Genomic DNA, 20,764 nt, shown 5'->3' with positions numbered 1-20,764 from the left:
TATTAAAATAATTATATTCTACTTCCAATAAGCTTGTGGTATAATTATGTCATATTTAGCATGATTATGCTTGATAGCTAGACTAATTCAATTCATATGTTTATATTAAATTAGTGATATCGTTTGGCCAAATCATCTAAATTTTCTTTATTCTTCAGATTCTGATTGATTCATTCCATGTTATTGGCTTCTATAATATGATGTTGATATTATTGATAAAATACCAAATTTTTGTTTTTGTTATATTTTAGGAACCACCTTCATTATTTACTTGAGGTATTTGCCCAATAAATTTCACAAAAGGCTTGAACCTTGTGATTTTTGTTTAAGTTACTTTCTCTTTAACACATTTCAGTTTTCACTTTGTCACTTGGCTTTCCCCTAAGCAGTTATTCTTTAACTTGACTGTTGATCCCTAACAGTGAAACAAACCCAGTGCTTTATTAGAAACCTTTACAAAAAACCTCCCATTATGCATTTCTTTCATTGGCTCCCACATTATTTTCAAAGACGCTAAGTTGAACTGTCCTAGTTAAACACATCTTAAAGATGGAGAACTTTATCTAGCATCTATACTATTAGCTGACTTTGAAGTTGTTTCTTTGACCAGTTCTTAACTGAATGACTCATCTGAAGTGTTTCAGCTCTGCCTTCAGGTGCCAGTGAAGAACTCTCCCCTGGCTGTGAACTCTTCTTACTCCCTCCTTATAATTCTTCTTTGTCTTCCCTTTGCTTTTGGTATAAAATTCTAATTATTAGCATGACAGACAGAACCCAGCAACTCTATTTGCCAGCTTCTAAGCTATAGCATCTCAAAACCAGCAGTTTCTGGAGTAAGTCATGACCCTGGTGCTGAGCCTGTTCTTACCCCCTGTTCTGATTTCATTTCAGAACATACAGAAGCCCTGTGCAGCCAGAGTCTCCTTCCTCCCAGAGGCCTTCCTACTTGGGCATGACCGGAGCTCCTCCTATGTGCTCCATGGCCCTTTCATTCTATTCCCATTGTAGCACAGAGCCCCATGGGATTAACTCCCTGACACTGACCCTTCTGAAGCAGGGGTTAACTTCCATCTCTATTTTTTCCAGAAAATAGTAGATAATTTGCATAGAATAGATACTTTATAAATATTTCTGAGTGAACACATGATAATCAAAAGGCATTCATTGCTCACTGTATCTTTTGAATCCTGAAATAATCACATTAAGTCTTGCAGATGAATCTCTCTGTGACAATTCTTGTTTATCTAAATTATAAACTCTACTTACAGTTGCACAAGTAAGTAAAACCTAATAGATTCTCAAAAATGACAAAAAGAAAAAAAAATATATGTTCCTCAATAACAAAAGTTTATAGGTGAACATAATATCTTGCAACAGGTATTAATCCCAAAGGAAACAAATGTTTCTATTGGAAATGATAACAGTTGTGTCCATGGCTGCCTCTAGGAATACCTTTGTAATGAACTTCAAAGGTTAAAGATGGAAAGTGTACTTTGGCTTCTGCCATTCCTATATGTCTGAGTGATATCAGGGCAAATTTTCTATGAATCTGTAAGAAAACAACAATTACTTAAAAATTTGAGGGAAAATTTTTTCCCCCTGAATTAGACACATATTTAATGTCTTTTCTGAAGAAAAACATGATTTTTAAAAAAATCTTTATCATTTATATCCAAATGTAGTGAAATAAGTAAAAGGAAATAACACTCCTAAATATCATCAGCCCATTTGATTTTTTGAATTGGTTGGCCAAGGATGATTTGATTGCTATATGTAAGCGAGAACTTCATTTATTGATCCGCTGTCTGAAGCTTATCATGCTAGCACAGAGGAAGCCAGACATCAAGAAACATTTTGGAATCATTTATATTTCTCTGTCTATGTACTTCCTGGCAAAATAATTGTCAGAATTTTTTTTCAACTGAAAACCATATCGTGTCCATGGGACAGCACAATTTAGGAGGTAGTGGGAATTCTTAGGCGCCTTAACCACACAACTCTGTGTAATGCTCCTCCTCAACTAGTGGGTTAAAATCATATGGTGGCTCTCAGCTTTTTTTTTTTTTTTTTTTTTGTATTAGGGATTGAACCCAGGGATGCTTTGCCACTGGCTCTTTATTTTTTATGTTGACAAAGAGTAACACTAAATTGCTTAGGGCCTCACTAAGTCGCTGAGGCTGGCCTCAAATTTGCTATTCTCCTGTCCAGCCTCCCCAGCCTCTGGGATTTTAGGTGTGTGACAGCTCACCTAGTGATTTCAGAGATTTAAGGCTCTTGCCATCTTATCACTTCCTTTCTTTGACCCCCAAGAATAAAGTTATCATAGGGGTATTCTACATGAGGCCATGGAGAAAGGTCTGTGCTCTCTTCTCTCCTCCTTCCCACCCCAACACCATCAAAGTTTACCTGGATTCCTGTGATTGGCCACTTCAGTGGATTAGACATGTTTACTTCAGAGAAAACTGACTCCTTACATGGCAATGTCCAGAGATTAGAGAGTGAATAAAATCTAGTTCCTTTATAATATGGAGGGACTTTTGGAAGGTTTGATTTTTTTTTTTCTGTAGAGAAGCCCTAATTTTATTCTTAAATATTAAGCATGCGTGTACACACACACACACACACACACACATTTTCTACATCTTTGCATTTTTTATTCCAGTCATTTCTATTTTGTTAGTGCTGGATGTCGACCCCTCTTAAGCCATTGGCTTCACTTTCTGAGAGGAAGTGTTCTGTCCTCCTCTTCTTAGTCTCCAGCCTTCTGTTGGGAGAGAAGAGAGACTTTCTCCCTTCTGTATTTGTCTGAATCTAGTCAGGAATTTCTAGAACAATTCATGGACTCACAGATCCATAAATGTCTTGTTTTCTAGCTGTAGCCAACTTAAGGTGCACCACGGTGGTTATGATGGATGGCCACAAAAGACTGATGAATAGAAAAACTTATTGTACAATTTTTTTTTCTTTTGTACTTAAAAATTCTACATAAAAATATTTCTGGAAGATAACTGAACTTTCTTTTTTCATTTTGATTGGCGGAGTGCATCCTGGCAAGCTTGTATTGCTGGAGTGTGATTTGACTTGCCCTCCTCTCCTAGGTGATTAGAGTTGAGGCACAGGAATTGCCAGATAGGTCTGGATCTGACTTTAAATCCAGAGACTTCTTTTCCTCTTTCATGAGACAACACATCATTCTATTAAGCAAACTATTGTGAGACATCACAGCTTTGAAAAAAAAAAATAGAAACAATAAAGAATAGCCCATAAGCCAGAAAGAGACTCTTACAAGGGACAGAGCAAAGAAGTAAAAAGTCATAGGCCATAAACCATTATTCCTCTTCTGCAGGAATGTATCATTATTACCCTTCTATAAACACAAAAGTTCCTATCCTCCTTCCTCTCCCAGATGTTTTGGACACTGAAAAGAGAATCGGGAGTATTAACTCATTCCGGTGCTTTCTAAGCTTGTTTGCAGGTTTCTGCTTGTTTGAAAGGACTGCACATAGTTTGGCAGAAAATAATGTAAAACAAAAGACTCTCATTAAAAACTTCAGGGTTTTTTTTTTTTTTGTCTTTTTAAAAAATATTTAAAATGACTTGTTGAGAGTAAATGTTTCCAATACAGAGAAAAGATAAATGTTTGAAGCGATGGATAGACTAATTACTCTGATGTGACTATCACACGTTGCATACATGTATTGAAATGCTACACCATACTCTATGAACCCATATAATTATTGTGGATCATTTGAAAAATAAAAATATATTTTAAAAATTCTACCCCCAGCCCAAACCCTTAAGTTTTCCATTTTCTACCTGAAACTCTCAGGAGACTTCCCATAAAATATTTGCAGATGTGTCAGCTGTGGTGTGGTTTTAGCTCCAAGCCAAATGCCACTTCTTTGTGAACAAGTCACACTGCATTACCAATGTTAATTTAATTATGTTAAACGTCACAGGCTTCATTGTATTAACCTAACAGCCAAAAAAAACCATGCTTTTTCCTCATTCTTTAACATATTTCTAATGAGTGGAAGACTTCCCAGATTCCTTCCAACCCAAGACCACTGAGTTCATAATGAAAAAATCTTACTTGTGCTGCAGTTTAATTTGATTTGAAATCAAGAACTGGTTCTTCTGAATCTGCATGAGAATTACGGAGTCATAGGGTAGTTCTAGTGCACAAAACCCCTCTCCACCGAGTTCAAATAGCTAGTGATAGGTTGAACAGCTGAAAAAACAATAATTAACTACACTGGAAAATCATTTCACACTTGACAAGATTATTCTGAAAAAAAGAAAAAAAAAAGAAGGAAACTTATCAACGCTGCAGTTCCCTCTCAGAGATGTTTTACCAACAGGGTTTTATGAAACTTTAGAATCACACACAGATGTTTAAATTTAATTGCTACTTAGTCTAAGGAAATGCATAACCATGGGAAAAGCACCCCCCCCCCAAGAAATAGTTGAATGAGTTTTGGCACTTTCTCCTCTCTCCTCACATTTGGATCCCTAGCATTTCATGACTGAAGACCCGTGCAAACAGTTGGGTGAAAGGACCCACTGGCACCATTCATTGCATGGATTAAATGCAAGTTGCTCTGTGGGGCTCTGCCTGGAGCCCCCTGTTCCACAGTGGTCTCACAGTGGAAGTAACTCACATCCCTCTGAAAATGCTATTGATAATTACTGCTTTGTAAGGCAGTGAGCTCACGCTATTACACAAGATTAGTGTTGTACTCAGGAGCAGCCAATTTGTCTCTCCTGCACAGAGGATTTGCCAGCTAGGAAAATAATGGGCATATTGCCACTTTAACAACTATCAGGAGACCCTGAGTTAGTTTTTCTTCCTTTCAGCATATTCACGTTGGTAGGATCCAACTCCAGGATGCAGGCATAGGGTGGTGATATCAAAACAAATGTCCCTTTCTCCTTTAAAACAAAGCTGCTCTTTTATTTTCAGCTGTGGGTCAGAGAATTACCCCGTTCAACTAAAAGACAACAGCAAAACCATAATCTCACTTAAAACATAAATAAATAAGGACCCAGACCAGAGCGCAGGGATCAGAGGAAGGCATCTACCTTGTAGGGAAGTCATTTGCCCTGAACAAGTTAAATAAAGCAAAGTTAAAAACACACCAGGGACTGCAAACAAATGTCCATTGTGCACCAGAGTCACCAAGAAAAAAAAAAACGTCATTTTAAAGTTACCAAATGTTTTAATGTCTGTAATAAGTGGTCCTCATCACCTTTTTTTCAGATGACCATTTGAACTATGATCTGAACGGCTAGGGATAACTCAGAGTAGTTAATTCTAAGTTTGTTATTTAGTGAAAAGCTGATTTCTTAATGTGTGTTTCAAATGGAGACCTCTCCTCTTGGGAAAATGTTTTCCACTTGGAATTAGCTTTTATTCTATGATGGTTATCTGCTCACTCTTGGCATTAGGTGTATTTGGATTTAAGCTGCAGTTCTGAGAATATAGCAATATCACTATGGGTCCCAGGTTAAAAAAAAAAAAAAGAGAGATCACACACATAGAAGTCAGCTTTTAGTACAGGTATCATGTTTTCAGAGCTAATCTAGATAAGTTTTCCCCTAAAATCTTATCTAGGAAACCTTTTGACTGTGTACATAGATGTTTATGATCTGCCTTGTTCTAAGGATTTTAGGTGGATGTTCTAGCCTTGACTTGGCTCCTGGTGAAACCTCAAAATTGATATAAACCATCAAATTATATTAAACATACAAATTATATTAAACATAAAAGGGAAAAGAATGAACTGACATAGATGAGTGCTTTAGTTAGAATTTCAGATTATAATTACAGTGGCCAGTAATGAAATAGAATGTTGTCATATTGGAAAACCCCATTTAGATGAGGTTTTTTCTTCCAGCAAATGCTTTCACTCATAAAAATGGGAGGACACACCACAGATAATCCTTTGATCTTTTTTGCTACATGGACTTAATAATGATGGTTGTTTGGGGATTTCTAAGTTCCATTTTGTTAGAGGATTTGGTGCCATACTTTTGTAACGGTGGAGATATATCGCCCTCTAGTGGTATTACTATATTTTGTGTTGCAAAACTTGACATTCTTGGAGCTCCACCCAGATCTGTGAAGGAATAGTATTTTCTGCAGACTAAGTTCCTGTCAATTTAAATAGTTTGAAATTTCTAGTATTGAGTAAATGATATTGTAAACATAAAAGTTAAATGTGGAACAAGGGCAGTTTTTTTTTTCAATTCCCGTGTGAAGCTAATATGTGTAGTCACATGTTTAGCACAATTCTAGCAAATAAGGCAAAGAGCAGGGCTTGTGTTTCCTGAACCTTCACTTTATTCAGGTAATAGAACCCTGCAGAAGGTTTTCCTTGGCTAGTTTCCTTGGCAGGTGAATCTAGAAGATGTTTGTGGTTTTCCATGAAATTCTTATTATAAATTGAATTAGCTGGTTTAGAGGGTAGGCAAAGAGAAGTAAGTGGATTGTTCACAGAAAAAAATTTCCAAATTATAGTTTGAAGTTAGTAAATTCTCCTAAAAATCATGACATGTATTGTGTCATAGAAGGGACTCCTGGGACAAGTGTCAATAACAGTTTTTATCAACAGGATATCTGTGATTGTTCATGTTTAGCAAAATCATAATTTTTCCAAAACATAGTCTTTAATTGTCCATTCAAGATAACCTAAATTATAGTAAATTTGAAACAGTACAAGATGACTGCATTGAAGTTGAAAAAATATAGATATGGTAGGTCCTTGGTAGTTACAGATTCAAGACTTGAAGTTCCATGTATACATGAGGAAGCACAAATTTGAACTGTAATCAGTGTCTGGCTAGTATTTAGAATTGTTGGATCAGCTCTCCAGTTTATATAATGGGCAGCTCAGTTTTGGGGTCGATTCCCGTCTACTCTCCTGACCATTTTGGTTTTTCTCTACTATATTTTTGCCAGGAATTTGTCTGCTACACAAGTCTGTGTGAATATGTGGCTTAGCCATGTCTTTCCCTAATGCCAAGAATACTGGCAGTGTATATATGAGATGTGTGCATGTGTGTGCTCATGCTCACATGTGTTCCTGAGAGGGAGATGCAAATCACAAACTTATGACTCCCAAGGAGATGAAATTTAACTTTAGATGTCTAGAACAACTCTGTTTTCTTTTTATTTATATTGTGCCATTTAGGAACTAGCAGAGAAACGACACCAAGAGATTCTAAACAGAGTACGTGATTCTTTAGGAAAAGCAGTGATCATTGATTTTCTTTGCAGTTATTTGACTAAGTTAAATTAACTCAATGAAAAAAAATATGAAATGGGTTGAGTATTTTGAAGAAGCATTCATTATTGCTTAAGTTTTGATGAAAACAGTTGCTTTTAGAACTTCTTAGTCTTAAGATGTTGATAAAAAGGGATTTAAAAGCAAGATTCTCTAATGTTCTAGAAATTCTTGGACCTTGTGCCCTCAAGGTTTTCCTTTTAAAAATAGTTCTTTAAAACTCTTGGTGTGTAAAAAAACATTGCTTTGGAGTATTGCAAAAGTGAGCCATTCCATGCTGCAAGAACCTTTCTGGCACTAGCTCATCATCTTCTCTACCCAACAATTCATAGATTTCTTCACAGTTACATACTTCTATATCTATCACCTAAAGACTAGCTGAGGTGTGCTGTTTCAGCTGTAATTGATACTAGATGACCTTGTTTTCTTTCAAACAAATATCAAAACTGAACCTGAGGAAACTCTTTTTTTAAAGGAAAGTAGGTGGGGAGCTCCTGGTTTAATTCTAAATCTTGTGTATATTCTGAACACATGCTAGACCAACCACAGCAGAAAGTCAGTTCCCCATCACTACATAAGGAAAAGGTGAATTAGTTATATCCCATCTTATCAGTTTGTTTTGCTCATAATGTAATGCTAGTTATCTGCTGAAATTTTACAGCCATTGATCATGTCCATGTAGTGTGTCTTTAGGAGAGAGATCACCTGGTATCTCTGAATGACCTTTAGGACCTTCTCCACACTATATAATCAACCAGAGACTCACCTTGAACTGATGTGACCCTGTCTAAATTTAGAAGATTATCCATAGCTTTTAAAAGCAGAGACTTCTCCCAGGAAACACTACCCCTCACCTTCTGCCCCCAGTATGATGACTGAATCAATTGGGAAAATTACGGAGACTGGAAAGGAAAAGTAGCTCTCCACCTACTCTGAGAAAACCAGTTCATTCACAAAGGTGTGAAGTCACTCTCAGGGTGAGGGATGTTGCCTGGGAAGCTGTGCCTGCTGCCAAAGACCTTCCTTCAGGAGGAATCTTCCCCTTTATGTTAATGTGAGAGAGGAGTAAATTTTTTTTTACAAGGAAGATTATTTGGAATGAAATAATCAGTATTTATATTTTGGTAGAGTGATGAATAACTTCAGTCTTGCTGTGAGTTTTTTTTTTCCTTTCAGTGTGAGAATTGGTTTTCAATGCACACTCTGGTTGGTGGAGACAGTTTTCCTGTGAGAGAACCAAGAACCATACTTACTAACTGTTGGATTGTGCCCAGGGTTTTTTGAATCATTTTATTATTTTGGCAGCTGATTTACTTGAATCCAACTTGGGGGAGAAAGAGAAAACAATAACTGAAAAATGACTGAATTCAATTTAATTGAAATGGTTTTCTTTTTTTTTGACATTTTTCTTTTTTACATTCATGGAGAGCTCATTATTTAATTAGAACTTAAAAATAAAACAATTTAATAATAATATTATTTCATAATAGGTATGAAATAATTATCTTATAATAAAATGCAAGAAAAGTTTACATGTGAGCTGGCTTTCCTCCATGTTGACCCTTTGAATTTTATGTCATGATTTTCTCTGCCAGCAGAAGAGAATGAAAGTACAATGTAATTTTAGGGTTCTTTTCCTGGCAATCTAATTCTTGTGGTCTAATTCTTATCCATGGGGAGGTAACAAGAGGTAAGGGTTTGGAGTGAGAAACATGAGTACCTGAGGCACTGATATGCTGAGGCATGACTGGCATTTGTTTATATCAAAGGTGTTAAAATGAATTTCCCCAACCCATGTTGGCTTTTTAGAATAATTCCTTTTGCGCCCAACCAGGCCAGAAGTGGGTCAGTTAAGAACAGATTGCCCAAGTTGTTTGCTCATAATTCTATATGAGGAGAGAAAAAAAACAATCCGGGTGGGAGGTGGTAAGTTTCTCTCTGCCAAAAATCTATATCCATATGTAAGAAAGAGGCACTGTATATGAAAAGAGGACCTGTTATATTCCACTCAGAATTGATTTCCTGAGGAGGGATTTCTTCCTAACATTGAACTGAAAGAAAGGAAATATGTTTTGGAACCTGAAGTCATATTTATTTATTTATTTTTATAATCTTTCTCCCTGTAAGTAACATTAAATAAGGCTATAAAAGAATTAAGGAGGAAACAAAGAAAGTTGTTCAGAAAACTAGCGTTTCCTTTGCTAAGTCAGTTTGGCAATAATATGGAGCAAAAATCAAAGCATCCTAGCCAAAATAAATGTGCACAATGGAGCACTCAGATATGAGGTAATACTGTGACATGCCTGTGGGTGTCAGACATTCTTATAAAAACCATACAACTAAAATTTGGTCCTGCACCATTAAGCCACAGCTCTGCCAAGTAACAACAGGAACACACGTTTTAAATCATTACTACAAGCCAAATGTAATTCTCACCAAAGACAATTAAATGTTTTACCAGAGGTCTGGGCAACTTAAACCCCAAGAATCACTTAAGTAGCATAGAATTTGAATTTCATTTCCCTGTGAAAATGAGACTGATATTGTTCAGATCAGGAGGGAATGTCAGTTGAAAATACATGGCACTCGAGTAATTTTGCTGACTTAAAATGTTATTTGTTGAGGAGGGATGCAAAAATTTAGCTAGAAAATCTGAGTGTTTTTTGAAAACACTTTAGAACATTTTATAATGACCACTTTTTACTGATATAAAATAATTTATGCTCACTCTGAAAGAACTTAGAAAATTTGCAAAAATGCATTGAATAAAATATTTTCTTACAGTCTCATTAGGATAAAGCTTTCTAAGATTTTAATGTATTTCCCTTTAGTCTTACCCACACACACACACACACACACACACACACACACACGGAGAGAAAGAGAGCGAGAGGGAGAGAGAGAGAGAGAGAGAGAGAGAGAGAGAGAGAGAGAGAGAGAGAGATATCTGAGAGTATGTGTAAAATCTGTATCATTACATATCTTAATTTAATACTACTTTTACTCTTTCTTATTTCCTTAAATATTCTTTAAATACAAAATATTTAATGGCTATATAGTATTCCTTTTATCTGGCTATACCATAATTTGTTGTTCTTCATGCCTCAGATTATTTTTTAGATAAAATCTTAGAAGTAGAATTACAAGGTCCAAGGACAGGAAGATTTTAAGTCTGTTGATACATGTCACCACCTATTTTGCAGAAAGGCTTAACCTATGCTGCTTTTTCTCACCTGAAATTTGCTAGCAGCAAGCAATATCTTTGATTAGAGTAGGTGTAAGTAATGTCCTTTATGGTTTGTTATTTCTAAATATCAAGCTGCTTATTAAATATCATCAGTTAGTTCCTGATGTAGTTCCTGTGGCACTGAGGATCCAGTAGTAAACAAAAGAAACCAAATCCTTTCCACAGTGATCATATATTTTACTAGAGGAAATTCAATAAACAGTAAAAGTTAGGAAGAAGAAAAGGGAGATGGGCAATGTGGGTGGGTTAAAGAATGTTTTACACATATTATTGGGTGGTTGGAAAATTCCACCTTTGAAAATAGGAGGTTGGAAGTTTTCCACCTTTGAAGACATTTACTGGTTTCGTTTTAAGAGGTCAAATTAGAAAGTAAGTTAGAAACTATTGGGCTGTGAAATTCAAATTAAATATTTGGAAAACTCTGGAATTCTTGATCATGGAAAATTTTAAGTATATGTTTTAATTCATTTAATAAATTCTTACTCTTTTGGGTTTTTTTAAACAATTTATCCTGCTTTAATTCATCTGTTAAAAACAAAAAGCAACAAGCAGAACCTGACATTTATACCTCTGTTTATTTGCTTATCTATGAAAGTGAAGTTTCAAATTAAAAAAAAAAAAAGAGGCTTGGTATGTAGAGTGTGAGGGATGACAAGGGAAAGGAAGTAAGCAAAGAAAAATAGAGAAATAATTAGAAACCCATTTCAGAGCCAAGGTCAGTTCCTGGTTGCAGGGAAACCTGCCAGTCAGAGTGCTTTGCTGAGCATGGTCCTCTGAGCATCCTTCCCAGGGCCATCTGGGGGAGGACTCTGTGGTACCATTCATATTACTAGACTAGGATTTAAATTCATCTCTTTCAGGATTAGGTTTTCCCCAGAGAAATAAAAACGCCCTCCATCTGTGTTTTGGCAAAAAAGCAACTTCATTAAGCTTCCCTTCATTCTCTGCAATTTTATTATTCTTCAAAGACTCTCTCTCTCTCTCTCTCTCTCTCTCTCTCTCTCTCCTTCTCATGACTGGAATCTCTAGTCTCCTATCTTAATTTTGGCTTGATTGAGGAGGTCTTTAAAGCTAAGCAAAGTGATCCAAAGAGATGTAGAGGTTTTCAAATTTTTGTCTTTTCACAGATTATTTTATGGAAAATCTAGGTGTTTATCATATGTAAAAGTTTTAAAACCACTTCTTTTCTGAGAAGAAAAAATACAGTCTTTTTGTAGTATAGTAATTACATTTGAGTTTATAGCTAGGTAAATAAATGCTTTTGGGGGGGAGGATCTAATGTCCCAAGTATTAAATATAATAAGGAAATATTTGGTAGGGAAAACAGAGCAAATAGCCAAATAAAGTACTTTGGAAAATAAAAAGTAAAATGGGTCTGACATTTTATGCATTTTAAAGAACATAAAAATAACCATGATACTGTTAGATTACCAGTAGGAGTTCAATGATAATAATACAATACAATTTCTTAAATTGACAGTGGACTATGTACTTAGAAATCTTGACCAAATTTCCTCAAAGATATCTCACTGCCAAAAAATAAATATTTGTTAAACAAACACCATGAGACACATATATTTTCTACTTTGAGTTTGAAAGTCTTCATCATGGAAATTACTTCAGCTATGTGATTCCACAAAAATTGTTGAGTCCATCTGTTTAGATTGATTATCATTTTGACCATCAAATAGTTATTCTTCTTTTTTCAATTTCTTTTACAGCAATATGAAAATTGGAGACCCAACCAGCCAGATAGCTTCTTTTCTGCTGGAGAAGACTGTGTTGTGATCATTTGGCATGAGAATGGTCAATGGAATGATGTTCCCTGCAATTACCATCTCACTTATACCTGCAAGAAAGGAACAGGTAACAATTACCCCGTTTAGTATTCTATAATCTGCATTTCAGTGATCAACGGAAATCAGGAAGAATACAAACTGGATATGTGTTGTCACTTCTTATTGCTCTAGAAGAGTTAGTGAACTCTTTCAAAAAAGTTAAAGTTTGTTTTCAGTACTGTTCCCACCTCAGATTTCACATGCTTAACATACCAGTGTAGATTTATATAGAAAAATTTCCAGGTAGTACCTTTAAGAAGAACACCTGCTAGTCCAAGGACTTAAGATCTCGTTATTTTAATTAAGAGAAAATATTTTTTTAAAAAGTGGTCAAGAGTTAAAAATTTGAAAATATTATAAAATATTCTGGATTTTTGGCACTCATAAAATAAGAAGATGTGGTATTAATATCTCATGTTCAAGTTTGTCAGTAGAGGGAGGTAGAGGGAGCTGAGAGCCACCCTTGGTAAGAGCTTGGTCTCCAGTTCATTGCAGTCTTCATTCAGTCTTTTCCTTATTTTTCTAATTGCTTGATCTCTGTAGGCATTATAGTTTTTAAATCATTCCCTTAGAATATTTATCTTATGCTTATAAACCATGAAACAAAAAAAATGCCATCCTTGCCTCTTTAGTTAAATACTTTGAAGATGAGACAAAATAAAGATATTTATAATGAAAGATCCATACTAAGAATTGCTTGGTTAACATTAAACAGAAAAAAAAATTTATCAAGAAAGCTAATTTGTGGGGCTGGGGATGTGGCTCAAGCGGTAGCGCGCACGCCTAGCATGCGTGCGGCCCGGGTTTGATCCTCAGCACCACATACCAACAAAGATGTTGTGTCCGCTGAAAACTAAAAACTAAATATTAAAATTCTCTCTCTCTCTCCCACTCTCTCCCTCTTTAAAAAAAAAAGAAAGCTAATTTGTAAACATGTGTTTATTACTGGTTGATATGTTTGAATTTCTAAAGTATGCTATATAGTCCTCTTCCCTAAACACATTGAAATTTCATAAAAATTTTAAATACTATTTTTTGTGATAGTATTAAAATATGATTATCTGGTCCAGAGGCTAAGATTTTTACCTACCTCTGGTAAGGGTAAATGGTTCAAATGCAAAATGTAAAACCCATTTGATTCATCTTCAAATATAAAAATAATAAAATTGAAAATACACATTGTATAAATATTTTAAGCAAGACTTAAAAACACCAGTCTTAGACTCTAGTAGAAGAGAAGAAAGATACTTGGCTTTAACAGTGGCTGTTCTGCTGCTCAGTCTCAATATCCTGGCTCCATAAGAAGCTTTTCTCACCTGCCTCCTACTCCAGCACTTCTGTGGTGGAACTTGTACTAACAGCAAATCAAGTATCTGCTGTTTTATTTTTTCCTGTGTAAGAAGTTTCTACTAAACAATTTGTCTCTATCCATATGTCATGTTTGCCTTCTTAGGTCTTCCAGTAGCCCCTGGAGTCATGCTTTCTATTTATGGCCTAAACATCCTTGTATTTCCTATAGCAGGGCTTCTCAACAGCAGTTCATCTGAATTTGAGCCAGATCGTTCTTAATGGTGGGAGGCTGTGCGGTACGTTGGAAAATGGTTAACATCATTCCTGCCTTCCATATTCTGAATGCCAGAGACACCCTCTACACTTCACATCTCCTCTGTATAGTGGCAGCCAAAAGTGTCTCTAGACATTGCCAAGTGTTTCTGGGAAGGGGGAGAGTGTTGAGGGAGAGGGCAAAAATGGCTGGAGAACTCCTGCCCTCCAGCCAAAAAAGGCACACACAAAAAATTATGTTTTTACTCTTTACATTTTCCAATGGGAAATGAGTTTGATAAAATGATGGCTCTATTTTATTGAAGGAAGAAACACTTATTATTTTATCTCCCCACTGTCTGATTTTTATTTACATACAATTGTGGTTTTTTCCTAATCAATGCCCAGAGGAGTTTTATAAATGTTTATAGACTTTTGTAAAACAGTCTTTTCTCCTTTCAGGTACTTTAAATGCCTTTAAGTCTAAGTCAACCTTAGTAGTTATAATTTTAATTAATTCTTAAATATGTGTAAAGAGGGTTATAATATGTAAGAAAGACTTTTTTTCAAAGAAGAATGCTTCATGCACACCATGCAAGCATCTTTGGAGTACCTTTGGTGTCCTTCTAATTCCATTCATTTACTCTCCAATTCCCCCTCCTGAGACAGTGAATCAATTCCTTGGCACATGCTTGTATCCCTAAACGACAAATTGTTTATAGTTTTGTCAATGTTTGAACTTTATATAAGCAAAATCCTACTGTGTATCTTCTCTACCTTGCCTTTCTCATTGTGCAGCATTGTGTTTGTGAAGCTTATCTATGTTGATGCATGTAACTGATATTTCCTTTGTTTGTGCTGCTGTGGACCATTTCATTATGTCCATGTATTTTATTCATCAGTTCTCCCGTCAATGGACATTTGGGTTATAGTTGGTGTTTATGGTAACATCATAGCAATGTTTCTATGAACATCTGTAAACTTGTTCTTGGTAGATTTTTGTTAAGTTTCTATCAGGTATATTTCCAGAAGTGAAGTTGCTGACTCATAGGATACATGTTATCATCAAATTTACTAGAAAATACCAAATTATTTACCAAAGGAGTTGTGCCAATTCACACTCCCAGCAGCTCTGTGTAAGAGGTCTTGTCACTCCATATCTTCGCCAACATTTGGTATTATTGGACTTGGAAATTTTTGCCAATATGGTGGGTATAAAACAATACCTCTGTGATTTAATTTAACATTTCTTCATTACTTCTCCCTGGATATCTTTTCAAAAACTTGTAGGTTATATATCGCTCTTATTTGGTAAAGTTTCTGTTTGTGTCTTTTGCTTAGTTTTTATATTTTTGCTGATCTTTTACATATTAATTTGTAGTTATTTTTAAAGTCTTATCACTAATAACTGACAATTATATATGCTACAAACTTCTCCCAGTTTGTAACTTGTCTTTGACCTTATTTTATGGCTTCTTTTCTTTTTTTGGAAGTAGGGATTGAACCCAGGGATGCTCCACCACTGAACTACATCCCCAGCCTTTTTAGTTTTTATTTTGAGACAGGGTCTCAATAAGTTGCTTAGGGACTTGCTAAATTGCTGAGGTTGGCCTTGAACTTGTGATCCTCCTGCCTCAGCCTCCAGAATTGCTGGGATTATGGGTATATACCACTGTAACTGTCTCTTAGGGCATTTTTTGATGGACAGAATTCTTAATTTTGTCAAATACTCCTTTATGGTTTAAAGCTTTTTGTGTCTAAAAGAATCTATACCTACCCTAAAGTCATAAAGATATTCTAATATTATTTTTGAAATATTTTATAGTTTTATCTTTTATATTTATATACTTAAACCACCTGGAATTGATTTTTTTTCATATATTCTCTGAGGTAAGGGACTAAATATATTTTTCCATATGAATTCCAACTGCCCAAGTTTTAAAACTACCCTTTCCCCTTCTCTACACTGTTGTTTCTATAAAATATCAAGACATCTGTGTGTGGATCTATTTCTAGTCTGTATTCCTGTCCTTGCCAATGTCATACTTGCTGAATTATTTTAGCTTTTTAAATAATCTTCACATAGTAATAGTTTTAGAAGAAATCATTCAATTCTTTTCTTCCAATAATAAAAAAAAACTTCTAATTCACCAGCATAGCACAGAATCACATATAATGAATGATCTAATTGATCATTTTAATCTTGGACCACTTGGATCTCATTCTCTCTGATGCTTGCTAGTATCTGAAGTCTCATATGGGCTTTTCACATTACAACAGAAGCAGTACACAGGTATCCAGATTGGAATCAAGCAAAACTAAATTAGAGAAACTAAACATTTACTTCAAACCCAAATTTGTCATTGCAAATTTAGACAGCCTTCTGAATATGCAAATAAGTCTAATAATTATAAACTTTTAATATAAGGTAATAAGGTTCTTGGTAGCCACACTCTCACTGAAGATTTGCATTATTCCTGAGACAAGTGAAATATTCTTATGGATCTGTGGTGTCAGAATTCCTCAACTATAGATAAGAAATGCCAGTTAAGGAGAATTATATTTAAGCTGTTACATTTCTATTAAAGAAATAATGCAGCAAAACAATAAATTTGTAGCAATTTTAAAAGTATCATTTAAATAAATATGCTAATATGGAATAGATATATAGGTTAATACAAATTTGATTGGATCATTTTTCCATTTCTTGAATTTTGAAATAGGAATTTTTATTTCTACTTTTAAAATTATTTCTATTTATGGCTAAGTTTTTTTTTTGATGACTAGAATTTTTCATTTTAATTTAAAATGATAAATAAGTATTTCTAGCTTTGCCCTTATTGACTCTTCTCGAGAGTTTAAAATTATATTTGTAATTATAAAACTGAGGCATGATTACTACTTGTAATTTCAACCTGTTTCAAAACAGAATAGAAAAGAGCAAACAAACATAAGTGGAGTGTATTCCCCATTTTAAAACTATAATGTTATTATACATTGTACATTTTCTCAGGAAGTGATAATAAATAGCTAATTGTTATGAAGTTATTATTATCCCAAGCAAGGGTGGGTAATAAATAAAAATTGTGGGATGGTGTTGAGGACAGGTGCTTTGTAATTTGGAATTTTTCGGAAAAGTGGCCATGCCAAATGAATGTATGATTACTTAGTTTTATGGTTCTTTAATAAAATGTGATTCAAGTTAACTTAATCTGAGATTCAAACTAGGCCCAGAGACTCAAATTAATTTTTATCTTGAACAATTTTTAATTTTGATTCTAGATGATTGCCTTTTATGAAGGTGTCTGGTTTGGTGCTATAAGAGAAAGAGGAAAAGAAAGAGAGAGTGAGTGTGAGATCCACACTCATTGAAATACTTAGATTATTTGGAAATAACCAAATTTACTTTTCCTTAGTTGCTTGCGGCCAGCCCCCTGTTGTAGAAAATGCCAAGACTTTTGGAAAGATGAAACCTCGTTATGAAATCAACTCCTTGATTAGATATCACTGCAAAGATGGTTTCATTCAACGCCACCTTCCAACCATCCGATGCCTAGGAAATGGAAAATGGGCTATGCCTAAAATTACCTGCATGAACCGTAAGTGGTCCTTTAGAAAGAATGGACAACCGTGCTATAACCACTTCTAGAACCTCATTTTTCGGCTGTGGTATGGATAGTTTAGGGTATGGAGCAAGTAATATTGTTGTGTTTTCTTTCTTTCTTTCTTTTCTTCCATGTAGCATCTGCATACCAAAGGACTTATTCTAAGAAATATTTTAAAAATTCCTCATCAGCAAAGGACAATTCAGTAAATACATCAAAACATGATCATCGTTGGAGCCGGAGGTGGCAGGAGTCCAGGCGCTGATCCCTAAAATGGCGAATATGTGTTTTCATCATTTCAGCCAAAGTCCTAACTTCCTGTGCCTTTCCTATCACCTCGAGAAGTATTATCAGTTGGTTTGGATTTTTGGACCACATTCCAGTCATTTGGGGTTGCTGTGCTCCCAAAACATTTTAAGTGAAAGTATTGGCATTTAAAAAGAAAGCAAACACAATGAAAGTAAATGAGGGCAGAAAGTGAGCGTTTCCAGCCTATCCGATTTCTTTAGTTTTCTATTTGTCTCGGTGCAGACCATTTCATCATGTCCACCAGCCTACTGTACTATTTAAAACACTCAATTTTAGCACCAGTGGCCATGTAAATAAGATGATTTAATGTTGATTTTAATCCTGTATATAAAATTTAAAAAATCACACTGAGTTCTGGCATATTTAATGATGATTATGGAGACTTTACAGGTCTTTAATCATTGGTTTGGCTGCTTATATGTAGTTTGTTTAGGCTGGAAATGGTTTCACTTGCTCTTTGACAGCAAGACTGAGGATAGCTTTTCCTGGGCAACTAGCAAACAAAACCTTGGACCGAACTGCACCCATCTCAGTCAGAGGTGCGGTTTGCCTCCGAGTGATGCTAAAACCTGGCTAATGGGATCCTGATGGAACTAAGGACTCCACTGTGGACCTCTTCTTTGCTGCATCCCTTTTTCTTCACTCACAAGAAAGGCCTGAACAGAGGACTTTTCTATGACCAGGAGCATTTTTTTTTAGGGGTCAAAGTGCTAATTATTAACTCAACCAGGTCTACTTTTTAATAGCTTTCATAACACTAACTCTGGTAAGGTTACAGATTCAAGGCATTTCACATGGATAGAGACTGAGGGCTCTGGAGGGTGGGGGATTGTTAAAACCACACACATGCAGAAAAAAAGAGAAATTTTGTATATATAACCATTTTAATCTTTTATAAAGTTTTGAATGTTCATGTATGAATGCTGCAGCTGTGAAGCATACATAAATAAATGAAGTAAGCCATACTGATTTAATTTATTCGATGTTATTTTCCCCAAGACCTGAAAATTGGTGTAGTATGCTAGTTACTTTTCAGTGTTAGCCTTTATACTTTGCTCACACAGTTTGGAACATATAATAGAGGTACTTTGTCCCTGATTAAATAATGTGATGGATAGAATGCATCGAGTGTTTACTATAAAAAGAGTGGAAAAGTGTATGGCTTTCAGCAAGTGGTGTTTGCCCATGTCCTGAGTGTTTTTGTAGAGATAGTGTGGGCATTTCTTCCCATCAGGTGGAGTGTATATGTGGAAATTTCTCCTATCTCTTCCCACTCCATTTTCTCCTTCCTATTTGAATAAAGTGACTGCTGAAGATGACTTTGAATCCTTATCCACTTAATTTAATGTGTGAAGAAAACTGTAATGGGAAGAAGGCATTTACAACTCTTTCCCTAGTTTCAGTTACAGCAACATTAAGAAGGGTAGACGACAAATAAAATGCAAATAGGAATGACACATGTCTGAGGAGATAGACATGTGTAACCTGATTTAAATATTACACAATGTATACAGGTATTGAATGATCACATGATATCCCATAAGTATGTAACCCTTTAATGTTTTTATGTATCAGTATAAAAAATTTAATTTAAATTTTTAAAAAAGGGAAAGAAAACTTAGAATAACAGCAGATGGGAGTTAACCCAACATTGATTGTTTTTCATGAAAACTCTTTGGCTTAGAAAGAATGACTATAGCTCACAATCATACAAGGTGTCTTTAAGCAAGTTCCCTTGGTTCCTGCATTAAATGTAACCCACCCTTAGATGTTCTAGAACACTGAAAAACATGGTGTTGACCTATTAGGTTTTTGTTTTTTTCTTTTTTCATTACAATGCACATAATACTTTCTTGTATTTATATTATAACGTGTATAGTGTAAAATGTGAATGACTTTTTTTGTGAATGAAAATCTAAAATCTTTGTAACTTTTTATATCTGCTTTTGTTTCACCAAAGAAACCTAAAATCCTTCTTTTACTATACTGTGACTTGTCTGGTTATTTATAACTTTAAATCCCGATGTGCACCAACATTTTTATATTATGGTTCCATCATAGAGAAGCAGTTTCTGACTTGGATGAAATGATTTATGTCTATAAAATGATGATTATATGTGTACTTGCAAAAATTCAGTAATTCTGGTAGTGTTTTTTTATATACATACTATGCATTAATCTCAAACACGAAAGAAATATGCAATAGGAAAAGTAAAGCTCACATTAGAGACTGCTTCCTATGAACCAAGCCAGGTGTTTTGCATACATTATCTCACAAAAGGTAGATAAAAGGCATGCTGTTACTGTTTGATGAGGGATCTAGCAGAGTGATATCAAATTATGTGTCTAAAAGTACATAGTTAGTGTGTAGTGGAAGCAGATATTCTCTACAGCCTGCATGCCATTCCCAAGAAAAACGTAAAACGTTATGTTCCTTATTTTTATATATTTAGAAGCTCAATTTACTGGATAAATGCTCATGTCTAAATCATTATCAGATGTCAAAGACATCAAGTTCTAATCTATTCAGTTATCCATCTAGTCCTTCATTTTTTATTTGTTCACTATTTCCTAAATTTTTAGTGTGTGCCAGGCACTGTGCTATGCCCAGAGGATTCATCAGTGAATGAGCTAGACATGTCTCTACCCACATAAAGTTTTTTATACTGGATAACATTCTATGGGAAGTATATGACAGCCCATTTTTTTATACAGCATCTATATTAACAATCTGAAAGAATTCATTATATATCATGATGTTGTATAGGAGCTATCGGAAAGCACAAATGTGGGTTGAAAATTATTTTGAGGTTTCTTTTTTGGAATATCAAAACTACTCATGGAGTCAAACATGAATAGACATAGAAGAGATTCTCTTCATTTTTGAGCTGTCCTTTCTGTGCATATCCCATCATTTCTTTTACACAGAAGTTGAAT

At 35.0% G+C, this 20,764-nt stretch overlaps 1 protein-coding gene across 3 annotated transcripts in view; it reads left to right on the top strand.

Annotated features, from left to right (window-relative positions):
* VCAN (versican) overlaps positions 1-19,802 on the top strand; it is a 105,343-nt gene extending 85,541 nt beyond the window's left edge. For all 3 annotated transcript variants that reach the window (XM_081274858.1, XM_081274859.1, XM_081274857.1), the window contains 3 exons: positions 12,255-12,399; positions 17,330-17,512; positions 17,656-19,802. In XM_081274858.1, coding sequence (XP_081130984.1) covers positions 12,255-12,399; positions 17,330-17,512; positions 17,656-17,783 — 456 coding nt within the window. In that variant the 3' untranslated portion in view covers positions 17,784-19,802. The remainder of the gene's footprint in view (positions 1-12,254; positions 12,400-17,329; positions 17,513-17,655) is intronic.
* The last annotated feature ends 962 nt before the right edge of the window (positions 19,803-20,764 follow it).

This window comes from Spermophilus citellus, assembly GCF_964194105.1.
Source record: "Spermophilus citellus genome assembly, chromosome: 1".
Lineage (NCBI taxonomy): Eukaryota > Metazoa > Chordata > Mammalia > Rodentia > Sciuridae > Spermophilus > Spermophilus citellus.
This window is presented reverse-complemented; position numbering and strand designations above follow the sequence as displayed.